Source organism: Platichthys flesus, chromosome 16, assembly GCF_949316205.1.
Source record: "Platichthys flesus chromosome 16, fPlaFle2.1, whole genome shotgun sequence".
Taxonomy (NCBI): Eukaryota; Metazoa; Chordata; class Actinopteri; order Pleuronectiformes; family Pleuronectidae; genus Platichthys; species Platichthys flesus.
This window is the reverse complement of record NC_084960.1, coordinates 16,994,516-17,012,155: the sequence shown is the minus strand read 5'-3', so window position 1 is coordinate 17,012,155 and position 17,640 is coordinate 16,994,516. Positions and strand designations below refer to the sequence as shown.

Genomic DNA, 17,640 nt, shown 5'->3' with positions numbered 1-17,640 from the left:
ACATTCAGTTTACCTGATATGGTGCAGCTTCTTACAATATAAAGGGACTGTTGAACTTTGGCAGGACATGAGCTCTACTGAGTCCACTCTAGTTTAGACCTGTTCTTTTCCGAGAGTGACATGTCAAAATGTTTGTTTCTGTAAATGTATTTACAGATAGTCGGAATGAACAGGAGGTTAATCGTAAAAATGAACTGCTCATTTGTGATCACTGATTGATCCACCCATTATATATAGCAACTGTATAAGTACAAGACAATTAGATGTTTTTTCCTATTCATCCTTATTTTTAAGAATCTTTCATATTTTCAATGTTATTTACTGTTATTTTCATTTTCTATTTCATCCCAAACCAAGTCACATTTTTCTCTTTTCTGTTGGTGCTTCTTATTTGTAACAGTTTAGCTATTGGCTTTTATGATTTTAGTTGTACAAGTGTAATACATTATACATATTGTAGTTTAGCTGTTATTATTGATAATAATAATACATTCCAAGAATAATGAATGAAACCACACAAAGGGATTTTTCATGCAATATTTTAATGCAATTAAGGCAACATACATCAACTACCACAAAATAATACAATGCAGTCAACTCCAGATGCTAATCATCATTGTACACTACTTCATATTTAATGCCACACTGTGTACAATTTGACAGTTTCCTGCTTTGGTATCCTCTCGGGTTCAAAGCAACACAACAGTGCTAAGTGACAGGTAGGCAGCGGAGACGAATGGAATGGAAACCTTAACAAAACTGTCGGATCACAATAAATTATTCACATTGTGGCTTTAAATACAAAAATGAACACATATTAGGGTTAAGAGTATGTTGCATACTAGCTTCAGAGACACAGCAGACGTTGTCTTCCCTACAACAGCGTATCACGACTACTCTCCGCTGTCTTTTGCCTGATAAAGGAGAAAGTGAGAAAGACAAAAGAGAAGTTAATACGTCTATCAACATTTCGTATTATGTTACTAGAAGCTGACTGACTTACTTTTCCCATTTCCCGATTCTTGACCTTCATTTTATTGATCTGGGACTCTGCGATGTCGGCGCGCTCTTCAGCCTCTTCCAGCTCATGCTGAACCTTCCTCAGCTTAGTCAGGTGAGTGTTGGCCTGCGCCTCCTGTCAGACACCAAACAAGCCACTCATAAACATCTCCACATGTCACAGTAAATGTTTCTTCAGCCGAGGCTTTGACTGAATTCAAAAGACACTCACAGCTTCTTCAGCCTGCCTCTTGTACACTTTGACCTTCAGCTGGAGTTTGTCAACCAGCTCCTGGAGTCTCAGCAGGTTTTTCTTGTCTTCATCAGACTGGTATTTGATGACATAAAATACATACGTTACATCTGATGAACAACTGAAACTTCACACACCTTTTTTCCGAAGAGGAAAAACAGATTTTCAATTAGTTTACCTGATAGGTGACCTCCTTCATCTTACGCTCCAGTTTGCGAACACCCTTCACAGCATCTGATCCGTGTCGTTGCTCTGCTTCAAGCTCGTTCTCGAGTTCTCGAACCTGCAACAGAGTTGACAATATTTCCTTCATGGATTTTATTGATAAAACAAGAGACAGTCATTCTGGGTTAGTTTTTTTGTGATTTGAATCCATTACCCTTGCTTCCAGTTTTTGGAGTTGCTTCTTCCCACCCTTCAGGGCCAGGCTCTCGGCCTCATCAAGTCGCTGCTGCAAGTCTTTCACCGTCGCCTCCATGTTCTTCTTCATCCTCTCTAGATGAGCGCTGGTGTCCTGCTCCTTCTTCAGCTCCTCAGCCATCATGGCGGCCTGGAACATGGACTCCAATGGTGAGCAGATTTCGGCATTTTGACAAGTCGAAATAAACAGAAAACCTACACAGAGCTCTTACGTCAGTGATGGCCTTCTTGGCTTTCTCCTCAGCGTTCCTGGCAGCTTGGACGCTATCATCCATCTCGCCCTGGATCTGAGACAGATCAGACTCCAACTTCTTGCGACTGTTGAGGAGGCTGGTGTTCTGTAAAAGATTCGATTTATTTGACTTTAGAGTACTGAAACATAGAGATTTTAAGGTTTCTTTTTTTCCATGTTTTATATAGCGAAATGAAATATGTACATCTAAGTTAATCTAAGGTCTTGAAACTGTGAGAAAGGCCTTAAAGTGGCTCTGAGAGTTTAAATGCACCACCTGCTGATCTTTGGTGAAGTAGACTTTTAAAACAACAGCAGACATATTGTCACATTAGGTACTTTTTCACCAAACATACCAGAAACTTTAGTTTCCGGAGAATTTATGTGCAGCAACTTTGCCAAAGATAAATGTTCTGGGGTCATAATACCAAAAGATAAAATGTCATCTGACATATTAATACATTATCATTTGAACAAGAAATACAACAAAGCCTGGAATTCGTCGCTGGTTCAGCTGTAAAATATTTTTCTCTTCATGCTGCTCCATCCTTGTTAGTGTCAGCCACAAGCAATGGCTGGCAATTGGTTTTAAAGGTTCATTGTGTAGAATTTAGCGACATCTAGTGGTAACTTTGCATGCTGCAGCTAAATACCCCTCACCTCACCCTCCAGTTCAAATCATGACAGAGAACCTGTGATAGCCTCTCGTTGTCATAAAAAGATGTTTAGTTTGTCCGGTCTGGGCTACTGTAAAAAACATAACCTTCGTAGGGAGGGCTCACTCCCAATGTAATTATAAAGTATTTAGATATGGGCTCATTCTACGATAAAGTCAACAACAATTTAGATCATTAAAACGTGTGGCCATTAAAAAACTATGTATTATAACAAATCCTCACCGTCCAAAAGGCATTAGAAGTGAAAACGAAAGAAAACCTTTTTAAAAGTAAGAGTAGATTTGAACCTGTGAGTGAAGGAGCTGGACTCTCTCACTGGCGTCCAGCAGCTCCTGCTCCGCTAACTTGCGGCTCCTCTCTGTTTGCTCCAGAGCCGCTCGGATTTCCTCCATTTCCGCCTGCATCAGGTTGCTCCTGCGCTCAGACATGGCAACCTGCTCCTTCATGTCATCGTTGTTTCTCTGGACGTCGTCAAGGTGAATCTGAACTTCCTGCACAGTCAAAGTAAAACAGTGTCTTTCTGGTGTATGTGTCAAACATGGAAACATGTTGCTCACTTCGTACAGGTTCTTATGTTCAACTCACTTTGAGCTGAACTTGAATGTTCCTCAGTTGTTTCTGGGCCTCGGCCGCCTGCCTGTTGGCATGGCTCAGCTGGATCTCCATCTCATTCAGGTCTCCCTCCATCTTCTTCTTCACTCTCAGGGCGTCGTTCCTGCTCCGCACCTCAGCATCCAGATTACTTTGCATCGAGTCAATAATTCGTTGGCTGTTTCTCTTCAGCTGATCCATCTCTTCGTCCTTCTCTGCGATCTTCTTGTCCACCTCGGACTTTACCTGGTTCAGCTCAAGTTGGATTCGCAGGATCTTGGATTCCTCGTGCTCCATGGAGGCCTTAGTTTAAAAGGAACATGCAGTTTAAATGTTAAAATATATATGACTTCTGTACTTCTTCTTCTACCTACCTCTGCCTCCTCCAGAGCAGTCTGAGCCTCTGACTTCTCTTGCTCAGCCTGTTTTTTGGATTTCTCCAGCTCATGCACGATTTTCCCTGTTTCTCCCAACTGTTCTGTGAGATCCATGATTTCCTCTGCAACAGAAGGAAAATATGGCGATTCCACAGAAAGACGATTGAAACGGCATTACTGTAGATAAAAAAGAGTGTTTATATATACGTTGCAGGTTTTTATTTTCCCGTTTGAGGGTCTCCAGTTGTTCGATGCACTCTTCAAAGGCATTTTTCATCTTGAAGTTCTCTGTACCCAAAGAACGCAGCTCTTTAAGGGATGACTCTAGCTCAGCTTGACCTTCCTCGTATTTCTGCTTCCACTCAGCCACAACCTATGAGAAGATATTGAACAGTTGAATATTTAAAACTTTTTGTTTTGAATGCTTGACAGCCTGGTCTGGTGTATACTGGTGCAAAAGGAATGACTATCAGTATTATCCAGACCAAAAATATGTCACATTGTCATGAATAGCCTCACTTGATTATTTTAAGTAGGCAATTTCTATTGAAGTTGAAAACATTCTTTCCCAGAGAAATCTGGCCGAGACTCAGCAGGTAGGAGTAACAATATTACACAGATAATTCTGAGTCGCTAGATGCCTGAACATTGATATGCAGGCAAGAAGTGAATGCAGCTTCTGGTCCCTGTTATGATACAGATCATCTAGGGTATGATTTAAAGGGACTGTTGGTTCTTGTCAGAGATATGCGTTCTTATGTTTACTATTCTTGCAAATACACAATGGTATTATATTTTTGAGGACTTAACAATGTACAGGATTTATAGCAATAAATATATCTTGCATGGCTGCTTTAGCCAAACCAATGATTGTGGATCTAATTTTGCACAAATGTAATTTTTGTAGCTTATTCAAATGTGTAAAGCACTAAATGCTGCCTCTAGTGGCCCATGGGAGTAAACACCCTTAACATGGTTCTTCTCGACTGCACTGTGTCATATTGACCTCACAAAGCTTACCTAGCTAAGAATAAGGGAGTTACAATGCCTGACTCAGATGGTTTGTTTAGGTTTTACAAGGACTACAAAAATGAGTGGTTGGTCATTTCAAACCTTGTCAAAATTTCTCTGCCTCTTGTCCAAGGCAGCAGCAGCAGCGTTGGACCTCTCAGCGTCCACCATCAAGTCCTCCACCTCTCCCTGCAGCCGCTGCTTGGTCTTCTCCAGAGAGGAACATTTGGCGTTCACCTCCTCCACAGCTTCCTCCGCATCCTGTAGACGCAGAGCCAGCTTCTTCCTGAGGGAAAAAAAGACATGGTTTATCGCATCATGAGGTCAGATGAGATTATGTCCCTTTTTAGACCAACGTGGTTGAACTTACTTTGCCTCCTCAAGCTCCTCAGTGCGTTGGATGGCGTCGGTCTCGTACTTAACTCTCCACTGAGCCACCTCGGAGTTTGCCTTGGAGAGGCAGCGGTGCAGCTCCGCTTTGGCCTCCTGCTCCTCCTCGTACTGCTCTCTCAGCAGCTCACAGTCGTGTCGAGCTGATTGCAAACTATGAGCCAGTGCGTTTTTAGCCTTAACAGAAATTACAGAACCAAACATTAACTCTGAGCTCCATCTTCAAACGGCAACCAACTTTGACTCTTTTTGCCGAAACATACCTTCACCTCCTCCTCATTAAATCTTTTCAGCTCCTCGATCTGCTGAATGGAAGCTTGCTTTCCTCGAGTTAGCTGCGACATTAAGGAGTCCTTTTCTTCAAGCTGGCGAGACATTTCACCTGGATGATAAGTGTCAGTTAAATTAGAGCCAGTTAATCTATAAATATCTGTGACTACTACTGACTTTATAAATCCGATCAGATCAAATTCAGTACCATTTTCCGTCTGCAGCCGAGCATTTTGACTTGAAAGGTCATTTATGAGTCTCTGACGCTCCTCCTCTTTGGTCTTAACCTCATTCAGATGATCTTCAAGTGAACGGCACATTTTCTCCAAATTTATCTTTGAATTTGAAAAAGAGAATATTAATTTGTTATGTCTCAAATGAAAATAAACATTTAAAAAATGATGAATATAATAACCAACCTTTGCTTTAGCCATGGTTTCCATGTTGCTTGATAGGTCATCAATCTCCAGTCTTAACTCGCTCTTGTCCTTGTCCAGTTTCTGCCTGACCCTCTGGACGTTATCTAGCTGCTCTCCCAGCTCAGCCACGCTGTCTGCATGTTTCTTACGCAGGGCAGCCGAGGTTGCGTCGTGCCGCAGCGAACACTCCTCCAGCTCCCTGCGTAGTTTGAGAAACTCAGCTTCCCGCTTCTTGTTCATCTCGGACTGAGCAGTGGTGGCTCCCCCGGCCTCCTCCAGGCGCTCGGTGATCTCCTCCAGCTCCCTGGACAGATCCGACCTCTGCTTCTCAACTTTGGCTCGAGCTGAACGTTCGGCTTCAATTTCTTCTTCCAGCTCCTCAATCCGGGCCTGAAGACACAATGTTATAACAACGTGTTCATAGAAGTAATTTAGCTTTGTAATATCATTTCAAACCCAAGTCAATAATTGATACTTGACCTGGAGCTCTTTTATTTTCTTCTGCAGCTGTGTGCCGAGAGCTTGTTCATCTTCTATCTTCATCTGTAGCTGTGAAAACTCAAAGTCTTTCCTGTGAAGTGAAGCTCATTGCTCATTTGGGGTACCCCACCCAACTTTTATTATATCTATCAACTAAACCATGGTAACTTACTTTTTTAGCTTCTCATCCAGCTGCTGTTTCTCATTTTCCAAATCCATAATTGACTCCTGGGCAAGTTTCAGATCGCCCTCCATCTTCCTCTTGGCCCTCTCCAGATCCGCTCGGACCTTCTTCTCTTGTTCCAGTGAACCCTCCAGCTAAAAACACAAATCTTCTCAACACATGCATCTTTACTGAAGCAAATACGTTTTACATCTCAGGGCTTTTACCGTGTTACTCACCTCATCTACCTGCTGTTCTAGTTTGGTTTTTGCTTTGGTCAGAGCATTGATTTTCTCCTCCTCTGACTGCAGGTCTTCCAGTGTTTGCTGATGAGCCTCCTGCAGGGCTCGCTTCTCTTTGGACAGTTTGGTGATGTTCTCATCCTGTCTCATGATTTCCTCACAAAGGTTTTTCACCTACAACCATAAATTAAAACCAATGTGACTGTTGTCCTCCAGTATGTTGACATAACAGCATTAACCAACACAACCTGACCTTGTTTTCCACAGCATGTTTCTCCTTCTCCACTTTGGCTAAGGTGAGCTCCAAGTCATCTATGTCTCTCTTCAGCTCTGATGACTCATCCTCCAGTTTTCTCTTCTTTGCCGTCAGCTCAGAGTTTATCTCTTCCTCATCCTCCAATCTCTCTGTCACCTCCTTCAGTTTGGCTTCAAACTGGATCTTGCTTTTGATGAGTCCTTCACATCTCTCCTCTGCATCCTGCAGGTTGTCTGCCTCCTGATGTAAAAATTGGGCGTAAAATCTTACAGCTGAACACAACCCACTCGCCCCCAACAGTGTTAACTATCGCTCTGTGGTATAACTTACTGCTTGGACTTGCAGTAGGAGATCGTTCCTCTCTTGTACAATGGAGACCATTTTCTCTTCAAGCTCCCTCCTCCGGTTATCTGACTTGGCCAGATCCTCCTTGAGTTTTACGAAATCAACCTTCATTTGGGCCATTTCCTTCTCAGCCTCAGCACTCTTCAGAAGAGGTTTGAGTTTAAAATACAGCTTCATCCATGGCCAGTGTTTTACGTTCATGAAGGAACGGAAATTATACTGTATGGTGTAGATCGCCTCCCTGTCAAAATAAGACTTGAATAAGTTTGATCTGCAAGTTGCCGCTCGTATGGTTTCATTGTTGTTATTGCACATTTTGGATGTCGCCTTATTGGAATAATTGACCTCATCTAAAATTAAATCTCGTATTTTGCTTGAACAAGGCATTCTATAGTATTAACATGCTAGCTAGCAGCTTTTTGAGGTATGTTCTTATGGCAGAATGGTGCTTTTAAATGCTGACATTAATATGAGTAGTAGAATTTTCACAAAGACAGTGCGACCTGAAAGATGTTTAGAAAGTTTAGCATGGTCACATCTTGATCTAGCATGTAAACATGCTAATGAGTTCAGCAGGTGTCTTCTAATATCAACGGGAAATTCCATTCAGATTTTGAAGTGGTGATGCTTCAACGTATTGGTGGACATGATAGATATTACAGACTACCTACTAAACTTGAATACATTAACATTGCTGTAATGAGCCTGTAAGTATGATATTATGGCTCAAAGCAGAATCTGGCTGAGGGTATAGACTGTATTTAAACATGAACGACATGGTAGCAACCAAAAGTGAAGCCAAACCTGGCTGATAGTGATGGGCCAGACCTAAAAAACATTTTTTTTCCCCCAAAGATGCTCTATTTGATGTATGATCAAGGGTTCAGTTTTTGGATAAATTTGATTATAATAATAAATAAAGTTATTTGATGCCAAAATAAATAGGCATAAATTATTATGTGAGAGTCAAGCAAGTGTTCATTTGCAGGATGTTGACACCACCTCTTCACTATTACTACTGGATAGATTGACATTAAGAAGTGCAAGATGGTGACTAATTTGGCTTAATTTTTTGGCCTGTTGGATAAAGTGGTGAAATGTCAGCCATCTTTTTCACAGTCTATGAATGGCTGAGGGTTACATAAACATTTCTGGTGGGTGCTGTTCCTCCAGGGAATTTTGCAGATATCCGAGTTTCAGTTTCGGATTTCCTTCAAACAGTAATTACAAAATGTCATCAATGGAGCTAATAAGGAGCTTTAGTTTATCTTATCTATTATTATATTTTGAATAAGCTATTTTACATTATCAACCATTGTAGCAGTTACATTGGACTTTTTATTTCTAAATGTCAACAAGTAAAGTAGCTTTTTAAATCAGTGAGACTTTTTACTTTCTGGCAATCATCTTCTGGTACTCCAGCCTGACCAGGTAACCACGACACAGAGCCTGAGTGGACATCACAACTTGGGCCAAGCGCTCATCTCTCATCTCCTCTAAAGCTCCCAGCAGACCGGCTTTAAAAAACACCTGAAATTACAGGTAATTATTTGTCTGTACAGCTCATTCACTCATGACATTTAACCAGTGTTCTATATCAAGAGAAAACCTTAGTGTGTCCAAACTTGTACTGGGTGTGATCCACATCGATTGAGCCCAACAGTTTCTCTGCAGCTTTTTTGTTATCCATAAACTGTCCCTCAGGAACAGCACTGGCGTTCAGAATCCTGTATCTGTAGGAGGAATAAAAGGCCTGACTGAGCATGAGACCAAACATTGCGAAATATTTCAATATGAATGATTATGATAACATTTACCTCTGCTTGAAGTCACCATAGTGAATCCTGCTTGGAAATCCTTTCCTGCAGATGCGGATGCCCTCCAGCACGCCGTTACAGCGGAGCTGGTGGATAACCAGTTGGTTTTCCATAGAACCTGTGATGATGGTTATTTTGATTTATGCAGTTCTTTTTCGGATGTATATCTAGAAATGAAAAGATGATCAAAACTACCTGGAGTTTTTGTCTCATTTGGGATCAAACATCGCACAAAGTGAGGATGAGTTGTTCTCAGATTGGTCATAAGCTTCCCTAGATTCTCCTGTAAGAATAACAAGACATAAACTGCTGTTTCTCATTTATTGTAAATTTCTACTGTTCAGACATATTTTTGTCTCTTAAGGAATCGTACAACACTTAGGGAAACATGTATTCACTTTGGGATTAAGAGTTAGATGAGAAGATTAATGCCACTTCAGTAATGCAAGAAATCCAATAAACACATTTCCTTATGCTTATACATAATGTGTGGAAAGCAATACAAGTACCACAGACCTTCAAAATGTTTTGTTTAGTTTTAAATTTGTTCAGTTTTCGGTTTCGAAGAATATGTGAGGACATGTTACTGTAGTAATTCTATGTTTGTCTCACCCTGAACAGAGCCGACACAGTTTGGAAAGAGGCTCCCTTCTTCTTGGTTCCTTTCTTGGTTCCTCCTGCAGCTGCATCTACTGAACATTACGATGCGTTTCAAAATAAAACACTCAGCAGTGTTTAGCTTTGATGGATTATTTAGATTTTGTATGTTTCGCTGTATGCATTGATAAGCAGAAATCACCACTTTACTTGCTCTCCTTCTGTAAACTAACTTTGTCCCCTTTTCTACATAAGCATAATAAAGCAGAATTCATAAAAGTTATGAATAAAATCTCACCAGAACAGTTTGAGGGGAGAATCGTACACAGTCAGTAAAACAACAATGTTACCGTCTGATCCGGAGAAGCTTGCGTAGAACAAGACCATTATTTTGACTGATGACTTCTGGTAAAGCTGTACCACGGACTCATTCAGCGGGTCTTTGTTCTTGTCCAGCCACCCGGTGATGTTGTAGTCCACAGTGCCGGCGTAGTGCATCAGGGTGAAGTGGGCCTCCGGCTTCCCTTTCACTGCTTTTGGCTTCAGGAAGCAGCTGTTCTTACCAAGGTGTTGGTCATAGAGTTTGTTCTTGAAGGACATGTCTGAAGATTTTGGGAACATGCACTCCTCCTCGAGAATGGAGAAGATCCCCATCGGCTGAGAAACAAAACCATTTTTATTTCAACAGATGCTGAATTTAATTCCAATATTTTAAGAGTTTAATTATACAATACCTTTTCAATAAGCTCGATGCAGGCTGCCAGGTCCATACCGAAGTCAATGAACTCCCAATCAATCCCTTCCTTTTTGTATTCTTCTTGCTCCAGCACAAACATGTGGTGGTTGAAAAACTGTTGCAGCTTTTCGTTGGTGAAATTAATGCAGAGTTGCTCTAAGCTGTTGTACTAAAGAAAAACCATGAACAGCACATTTACATTCATTATTCAGTGAGAAGAAAAATAAAAACACATTTTAAACACTCACGTCAAAAATCTCGAAGCCGGCGATGTCGAGAACGCCGATGAAATGTTGTCTGGGTTGTTTTGTGTCCAGCTGCTGGTTGATGCGTATCACCATCCACAGAAACATCTTCTCGTACACGGACTTTGCGAGAGCGCCAACGGAGTTGTGCACCTGAAAGGAGGGAAAGTTAAAAAGTACTCGGACAGTTACACATTTGTCTCTGCACATTGGATTTAGAAAGAAATGGTGACCCTTCCATTTGACTCTTGACCCTATGTTCATCTGCATCTACATAAAATGTAGTAATTGTAGTGTCTCTTGTTTTGAATGTTTGAAGAATTGTTCGCCATTTACTTCAATTGTTTTGGATTCGGCTGCTACACTGTTTACCCCTGAAACTCCAAAAGTGTTTTGTGGACTCAAGCATTTCACCCTACCCTCCATCAGCATAGTAGTGAGTATATCATGAAAGAATTTACATTTTTCTGTGAACTATACCCTTAACTATGCTGCTTTTTGATTGGATTTTCACTTAAAATGTTCACATATTTGATATTTTTATCCTTATTATTAGTCCTATTTCTCAAGGTTTAACATTATTAATTTTACTACTAATCTTATCTTTCGTAAAAACTTTGTTAGTGTCACATCTTTTTCTATAACTACCTCCAACAAGGAGGGAATGTATTCATCAAAGCAATATTATTATAAGATATTTAACTGTGAAGGACCTTGTCAGTAAGTGGAAAAATTACCATTAAACTTGAATACAGTGTTTAGATATCTAGAATTAGGGGCGAACTGTTTGCAATCAGTGACTCTGTTGTCTCAGGCCTTGGTAGACATCCTGTTGTACTTTGCCAGGATGGACGGTAGCAATATTTCCATATATCAGTGTGTTCTTTAATATATCAAACACATCATCAGTTGTATTGATTCCTTGGGACTTAACATTGCCATTAAAAAGTCTAAAAATCCACCTAAAGAGTCAAACACTGAAACACTTCACTGTTCTGTCTCAGTGACACTGAACTGCTTATAATCACTACACAACCATGTGGAAAGGTCCAGTTTGTAAAATGTAGGTGAAAGGGATCAATTGGAAAAAAATTTATGTAAAATAATCAATACGAAATTGATCACTGGTGTCTAACCATCTAAATATGACAAATAGTGGTTTTCATTAATCTAGAATGGGCCCTTTATATTTAAATACTATCTATTAACATCAGGAGCGGCTCCTCTGTAAGGAGGCCACCATCTTTTTTTTTAGTAGCCCAGACTAGACAAACTAAAAACCTATGAGTTTTTATGACAACGGAAGGCAACCTCAGGTTTTCTTTCATGTTTGAAAAGGGAGGCAGAGGTGAAGGGTATTCAGCTGCAACATGCAACTTCACCACTAGATCTCACAAAATTCTACACTATGAACCTTTAATATCTTATAAACACGTAAAATAATTTGGATGAAGAACATGGCAGCTTCCCAAAAGTGGAGCCAAAGCATCTTGATGGCCCCCTGGTGGCTGAATGTAGTAAAGGTCAAACACCCTCCCTGTTAGTGGATGGAGTGTGGGCTGAAGGAAAAAGTCCAATAATTGTTGCTTTAATACGGTTTCTGTCATTTTCGGTACAGTTCCTATCACAGCGACGTTTGTTCAAGTGCTCAAGTCTCTGAAAAGTTGGATTTCCATTTGTCATTCAATGCTCTTAAACACAGGGTGAAATCACTATTGATTTGTGATTGGTCAAACAGTTGTATCTGTAGGACCTCAGTACTGTATTTCATTTTGATTATACAATAAAAACCAGAGGCTCTAATGCATCAGATCACAATGGTTGAGTGAGAAACATGAACACGACTTAAAGATTTTCGGTGTCAGTCTCACCTGCTGCACATTTTGACTTTTGGTAACATATTCATTTCCGACCTTAACTCTGGGATAACAGAGGTTTTTGAGCAGATCAGCAGAGTTCAGGCCCATCAGATACGCTGCCTTATCAGCTTCTGCAGTGAAAGAAAAAAAGAAAACGGACAAAAAGCCATAGTTTAGTATTTATCTCTTCATTTGTGCCTTTTTTCCCTGGATTTGCATGACAGTGCTGTAGAAGCTTTGATGGATAATCCTCACCCTCGGTGTCGTCGGGCTCCGCCTGCTCCTCCCGCGGCTTCTGCTTAAACTTCATGTTCCCGTAATGCATCACAGCGCCAGTCAGCTTATAAATGGACATTTTCTCCTCAGCAGTGAAACCCAGAATATCAATGGCTTCCTATGTAAGAAAATGAAAAATCTAATTTCTAAATGAACTGAAAAGGCAGTGGAAGCTCGGTGTGCTTTCACTGAGTCAACTCACGTCTGTAGCTATTAACTCATCTGCGTCGTTGATGCTCTTCACACTGATTTCCCCCTGACTGATGAAGGCAAAGTCGTAGGGGTTGGTGGTGATGAGTAGCAGATCTTCAGTGAAAGAAATGTAATTAAAATCTCTTCGCATCACAACTTCAGATTTAGAGAATTAGGGCCAATTAAAGGAAACACTTTTTTTAGCAATGTCCGATCCTTCCCAATCCGTATTGAAAACCTTTTTGTGCCTTCAAAACTTTTTTATTTCATTCTATTTGACTATTTTACATTTTTAAATCAATCTGACTTATGATTATACTCCTCTATCTTGTTTTTACAAATTGTATGCAGATTTTTCCTTTGTATTTCTTTTACCTTATCAACGCTTCCACCCTTTACTGTTGCTCTTTGCAATCTTATTTTTTTGTTGCTCTTTTTATCTTATTGTGCTTTTTCAGTTCAATTTATAAAGTCTCTATAGAGCACTTTAAATCTACCTCTTGGAATGAAATATGCTAAGAAATACAACTGCCTAGCCTTTATTGTTGTCACATCAGCACATACGTGTAAAATTAGAAAAGAGAGTGCAAGAAACTATGTTTATTGATGGTTATTTACGAATAAATATAAACATATAATTCTTTTTTTAATTATTATTATTAGTATTATTATTATCAATAACATTCTAATCCTTGTAATATTAAGATTGTATTCTCAAACTCAATTTTTCCTCTTCAATATGGCTCTAATACTACATCATAGGAGTATTTATTTCTGCATCTGTCTAAATATAAGAAAAAGAATCTAACAAAGCAAGAAGAATCATCAGAGTACCGATAAGTTCCGGCTTCTTGTTGCAAGTGAGCTGATAGAAGATGTGATAACTCCTCTCGGCCACCAGCTGAAATGTCACTCTCGATTTCTCCAGCAGATCTTTAAGAAAGACACTGAAAAATGTAACTTTATCTTGTCACAGCATTTTCAATGAATTTCAATATATATAAACTTACACGTCTCAATATCTGCAGATGCCAGTTTTCCAGTCGTGCCAAAGTGTATTCGAATGAATTTACCCTATCAAAACAAGTGATGGGTTACTGTCTGTTGTGAATAAACTGCTGGTAAATCAAATCTTAATGAAGTCCTTCAGAGTCACTCACAAAGCGAGAGGAGTTGTCATTCCTCACAGTCTTGGCGTTCCCAAAAGCCTCAAGCAGAGGGTTGGCACTGATGATTTGATCCTCCAGAGTTCCCTGTTGAAGAGGAAACCTTTCAATCTGACGCTTGTGGGCCCTCTGAGAAACCCACAACTGAAAACCCTCCGTGAGCTCACCTTCAGCTTACTGCTCATCTCCTTCTTCTTGTCTGCAGACACTGCGATTGTCGCAAAGTACTGAATGACACGTTTGGTGTTGACCGTCTTGCCTGCACCGGATTCTCCACTGAGCAAAAGCACAGAGAGGTTATGTCTTCACCCCTGTCTATTGGTTGGTTTGTCATAGGATAACTCTTAAACTACTGAACAGATTTTGAAACTTGATGGAAGAATGAGAAAAAAGAAAGACCCTGTTAAATGCTTTCATTGATCCGAACAAAGGGGCGTATCCAGGATTTATTTTACCACTTGCTTTAACATCGCGATTATAAAGTATTAGCCTTGGCGGAGACTCCCATCGCAACGTTCTAGATTGAGCTGTCAATTTTCACAACCTGTGTTCTACTTACGTAATGAGTATAGACTGATTCTCACGATCTGCGGGACACAAAATGAGATACAGTTACCTGCTGATGAAAACTCTCAAGTTCCGTTCTTTGAACTTTTGTGCTGTAATCGTACCGGTCAGCATTGCCTGGTAGGCGTTATCAGACAAGGCGAAGATGTGAGGGGGAACCTCCATCCTCTTCTTCCCTCTGTAGGCCTTCACCACCTCTGGGTTGTAGACCGGCAGCCATTTGTAAGGGTTGACGGTCACACAGAAGAGTCCAGAGTAGGTCTGCATGGAAAACACACGCTGACATTAATGAAATCTCAGAAAAGTCTATGATTTTTCTTTAATGTGACACAATGGGTCCACGATGTGATCATCAAATAATTTTGTTGGACCTTGTTTTTCATGACCAAATTTTGTAATCAATATCGACATCTTGTGTGGGGTTACACAAAGGCACAAACAAAACGATATCTACCAACATCTCTGTCATCACCTTACACCATAGAAACCATCAAAGTTAGTACCCTTCTATGCAAACACAGGATGAAGCATGGAAGGGTTCTAACCGCTCTAGAGCCCCCTCTGTGGCCACTAGAGGGGGCTCAAGAGCACTCAAAATATCCTGCTTTTGTATCCGGCTAGCTAATGTTTACTCCTTCTGCCACTGTCGGAGGAACATAGCTGCACACCTAAGAGTGATACTAGGTGTGCAAATGATTAAGCATTGATAAATATTAATAGTATTTGCTGTACTGAGTCCCCCAAAATAAAATAATTCTCTGGGCTCCATAAAGGCTTCAGGCCAGCCATGCATCTGCTCCTGCCTCCCTACATTAACACCAATACACGATAAATCATCAATTTTTTGTTTTGGTTTGTTGTAGGCCGAGGATTATTGAAAGAAGAGATGTCAGAGTTACCATGGCTGAAAACGGAGATATCGAAAAGTGGAAAATGCAGACACGGATGGGATCAGCCAAGATAGTCACCATTTGATACATTTTTGCATTAAGAAAATGCTACAAGCTTTTAAACCTGTGTCTTAAAAGTACATATATAAAAATCACAACCACTTATTTTTCTCACGTCACTGGATCACCTACTACTATAGTTTGGCAAAGTACAAAACCGTTTTATTATCCTCAACTGATTAATTTTTTTTTCTAAACAGGAGGATTTGGAACGTTTAACTTCCAGATATTGCTGTAACTGAAAACAGCAGTTAAAAATATCCAATCTGAACAGTATATTTATGTATCTTACAATGATTTAAGTTTTCATTAAAAACATTTTTTTTATTCACATTCACATTTCAAAAATACTAAGCAAATCCTTAAAAATATATTATATAATGGACTTCTATGTGTTTTGTGCATTTTTTTCCGACAGATCAGCAGAGTTGAGTAGGTTGTCACTTTTTCCACATGATCTAAACAAAAATTGACAGCTGGCTTTGATTTTTAATTGTTGTTAAACTGTGTCCATCTGACTAGCTTCATCCATGTTCCTTGTGTGACTCACATAGATCATCCAGGCTGCGTAGCGCTCCTTCAGGTTGAACAGCACCGCAGGCTCGTTGAGGTGCGTCATCATCACCATGTCCTCGATCTTATCGAACTTCGGGGGGTTCATTGGAAACACCTGGTCTTCCCTGACCGTTAAAGTCTGGAAAACAGAGAGGGTAAAACAGAGAGTGAAGGTCAGAGCTCCATTAGCCTGCATACAGTGAAAAAAGGTCACACACATTTTTATTTTCACAAACTAATGAATATAAAAGTAAATATTTGAAGAGTAAAGCAGCAGTTCAAGCTTCAAGGAGCCATTTTCAAGTTCAGTGTCTATTAAAAGGTGAATTTTTCATCACTTCAATCCACCCACTCTGTTGTCCTCAGTCTTGACAGTGAATTTGCCGTCCACCCTGTCCTGGATCTTAGCCTTGACGTACAGCTCCTTGTCATCGCTGGCGTAGCACATCGTCTTGCCGTCAAACGGACGATTCTGAACCTCTATCCTCTCCTGCTCAGACTTGCGAAGGAACTGGGCAGCGGGCCCGAAGATTGCCATTTCCCCGTCTGCAATCATGTTGTCCTCCTGAGCCAAAGACAGAAAAACACACCCTCAGCATCACTTTCATGCTTCTGTGTTTAAATAGTGTTTGGTATTTAATCCAGGAGGAAGTGATACTCACCAACAAAGCTCAGGAGTAAAGTTTGAAAGAAGAGTTTTCTTTTTTAGAGTGAATCAGAGAGAATAATCCTGCTCAGTAGCTCAGATGCGCTGAAGGATCGTGCACTAACCGTCGGGGTTATGCAGCAGTAACAATAGCAGTGTCCCTTTTTATTCGTCACCACTGTCCTTGGTGTGAACTCTGCTTCCTTTACATGGGCATGCACCGGTAGAGTTACACAGACCTGCTGCTCCTCACGGGTGAGGATGGAGCCTGGATTAGGCACAAGATGCAACTCAGTTATAAATAGTTCTTTCTTGACACAGCAACATGTCACATGTGAAGAATGCTGAATAACACTTACACATTTTCAATACGTTTGGGAAATTCGTAATCAGGGTAAAACATCGATATTGTCAAACAACAGATGATAATAATAGAAATATAGGCAGTGCTGTAATATCAGGACCAACAATAATATAGCGTTGTACGAGGAGAGAGATGAAGAAAAAATGCAACATGTGTATTTTATATAAACGTCAAACTACCTGTAAACACACATAAACGCACACGTGTAAGTAGGTTTATATATGTGAAACAAGGGAATTCAAAGAGCTGCATATACGAGAAGATATCAAAAAGAAAACAAGAGAATCAAAATAAACATATTTAGGATTAAAAAGGTAAATGAACACAGATAATAACAACAGCCGCCAAACTGCAGTCATAGAATATCTCAAATTTGATGCAAATTATTTAACCTGAATGGGGTTAATCCATAAGATTAAAAACGGTAAATGTATATGTTTGTTGAAGACCAATGAATTTAATTGTCACTTGGACTACCATGGAATACCTGATTAGATATCAGATTCCAAAGTTCAAAGATAGTATGTTGACCTGATGTGGATTGA

At 40.2% G+C, this 17,640-nt stretch overlaps 1 protein-coding gene across 1 annotated transcript; it reads right to left on the bottom strand.

Moving 5' to 3' along the window:
* Positions 1–617: 617 nt before the first annotated feature.
* On the bottom strand, positions 618–16,641 carry LOC133971554 (myosin-4-like). Its single transcript, XM_062408963.1, has 39 exons — positions 16,438–16,641; positions 16,081–16,224; positions 14,685–14,841; positions 14,573–14,600; positions 14,181–14,289; positions 14,008–14,100; positions 13,858–13,921; positions 13,682–13,780; positions 12,858–12,961; positions 12,635–12,773; positions 12,392–12,510; positions 10,524–10,673; positions 10,274–10,444; positions 9,890–10,196; positions 9,555–9,631; positions 9,138–9,225; positions 8,943–9,060; positions 8,735–8,858; positions 8,519–8,655; positions 7,111–7,366; positions 6,778–7,020; positions 6,522–6,698; positions 6,292–6,437; positions 6,120–6,210; positions 5,640–6,029; positions 5,429–5,555; positions 5,214–5,332; positions 4,931–5,127; positions 4,663–4,846; positions 3,757–3,922; positions 3,547–3,671; positions 3,167–3,475; positions 2,869–3,072; positions 1,885–2,010; positions 1,632–1,802; positions 1,431–1,535; positions 1,232–1,327; positions 1,004–1,135; positions 618–914 (listed from the first exon to the last, which is right to left on the bottom strand). The coding sequence occupies exons 1-39, from the start codon at positions 16,639–16,641 to the stop codon at positions 894–896; spliced, it is 5,817 nt and encodes a 1,938-aa protein (XP_062264947.1). The 3' UTR covers positions 618–893.
* Between the last annotated feature and the right edge of the window lie 999 nt (positions 16,642–17,640).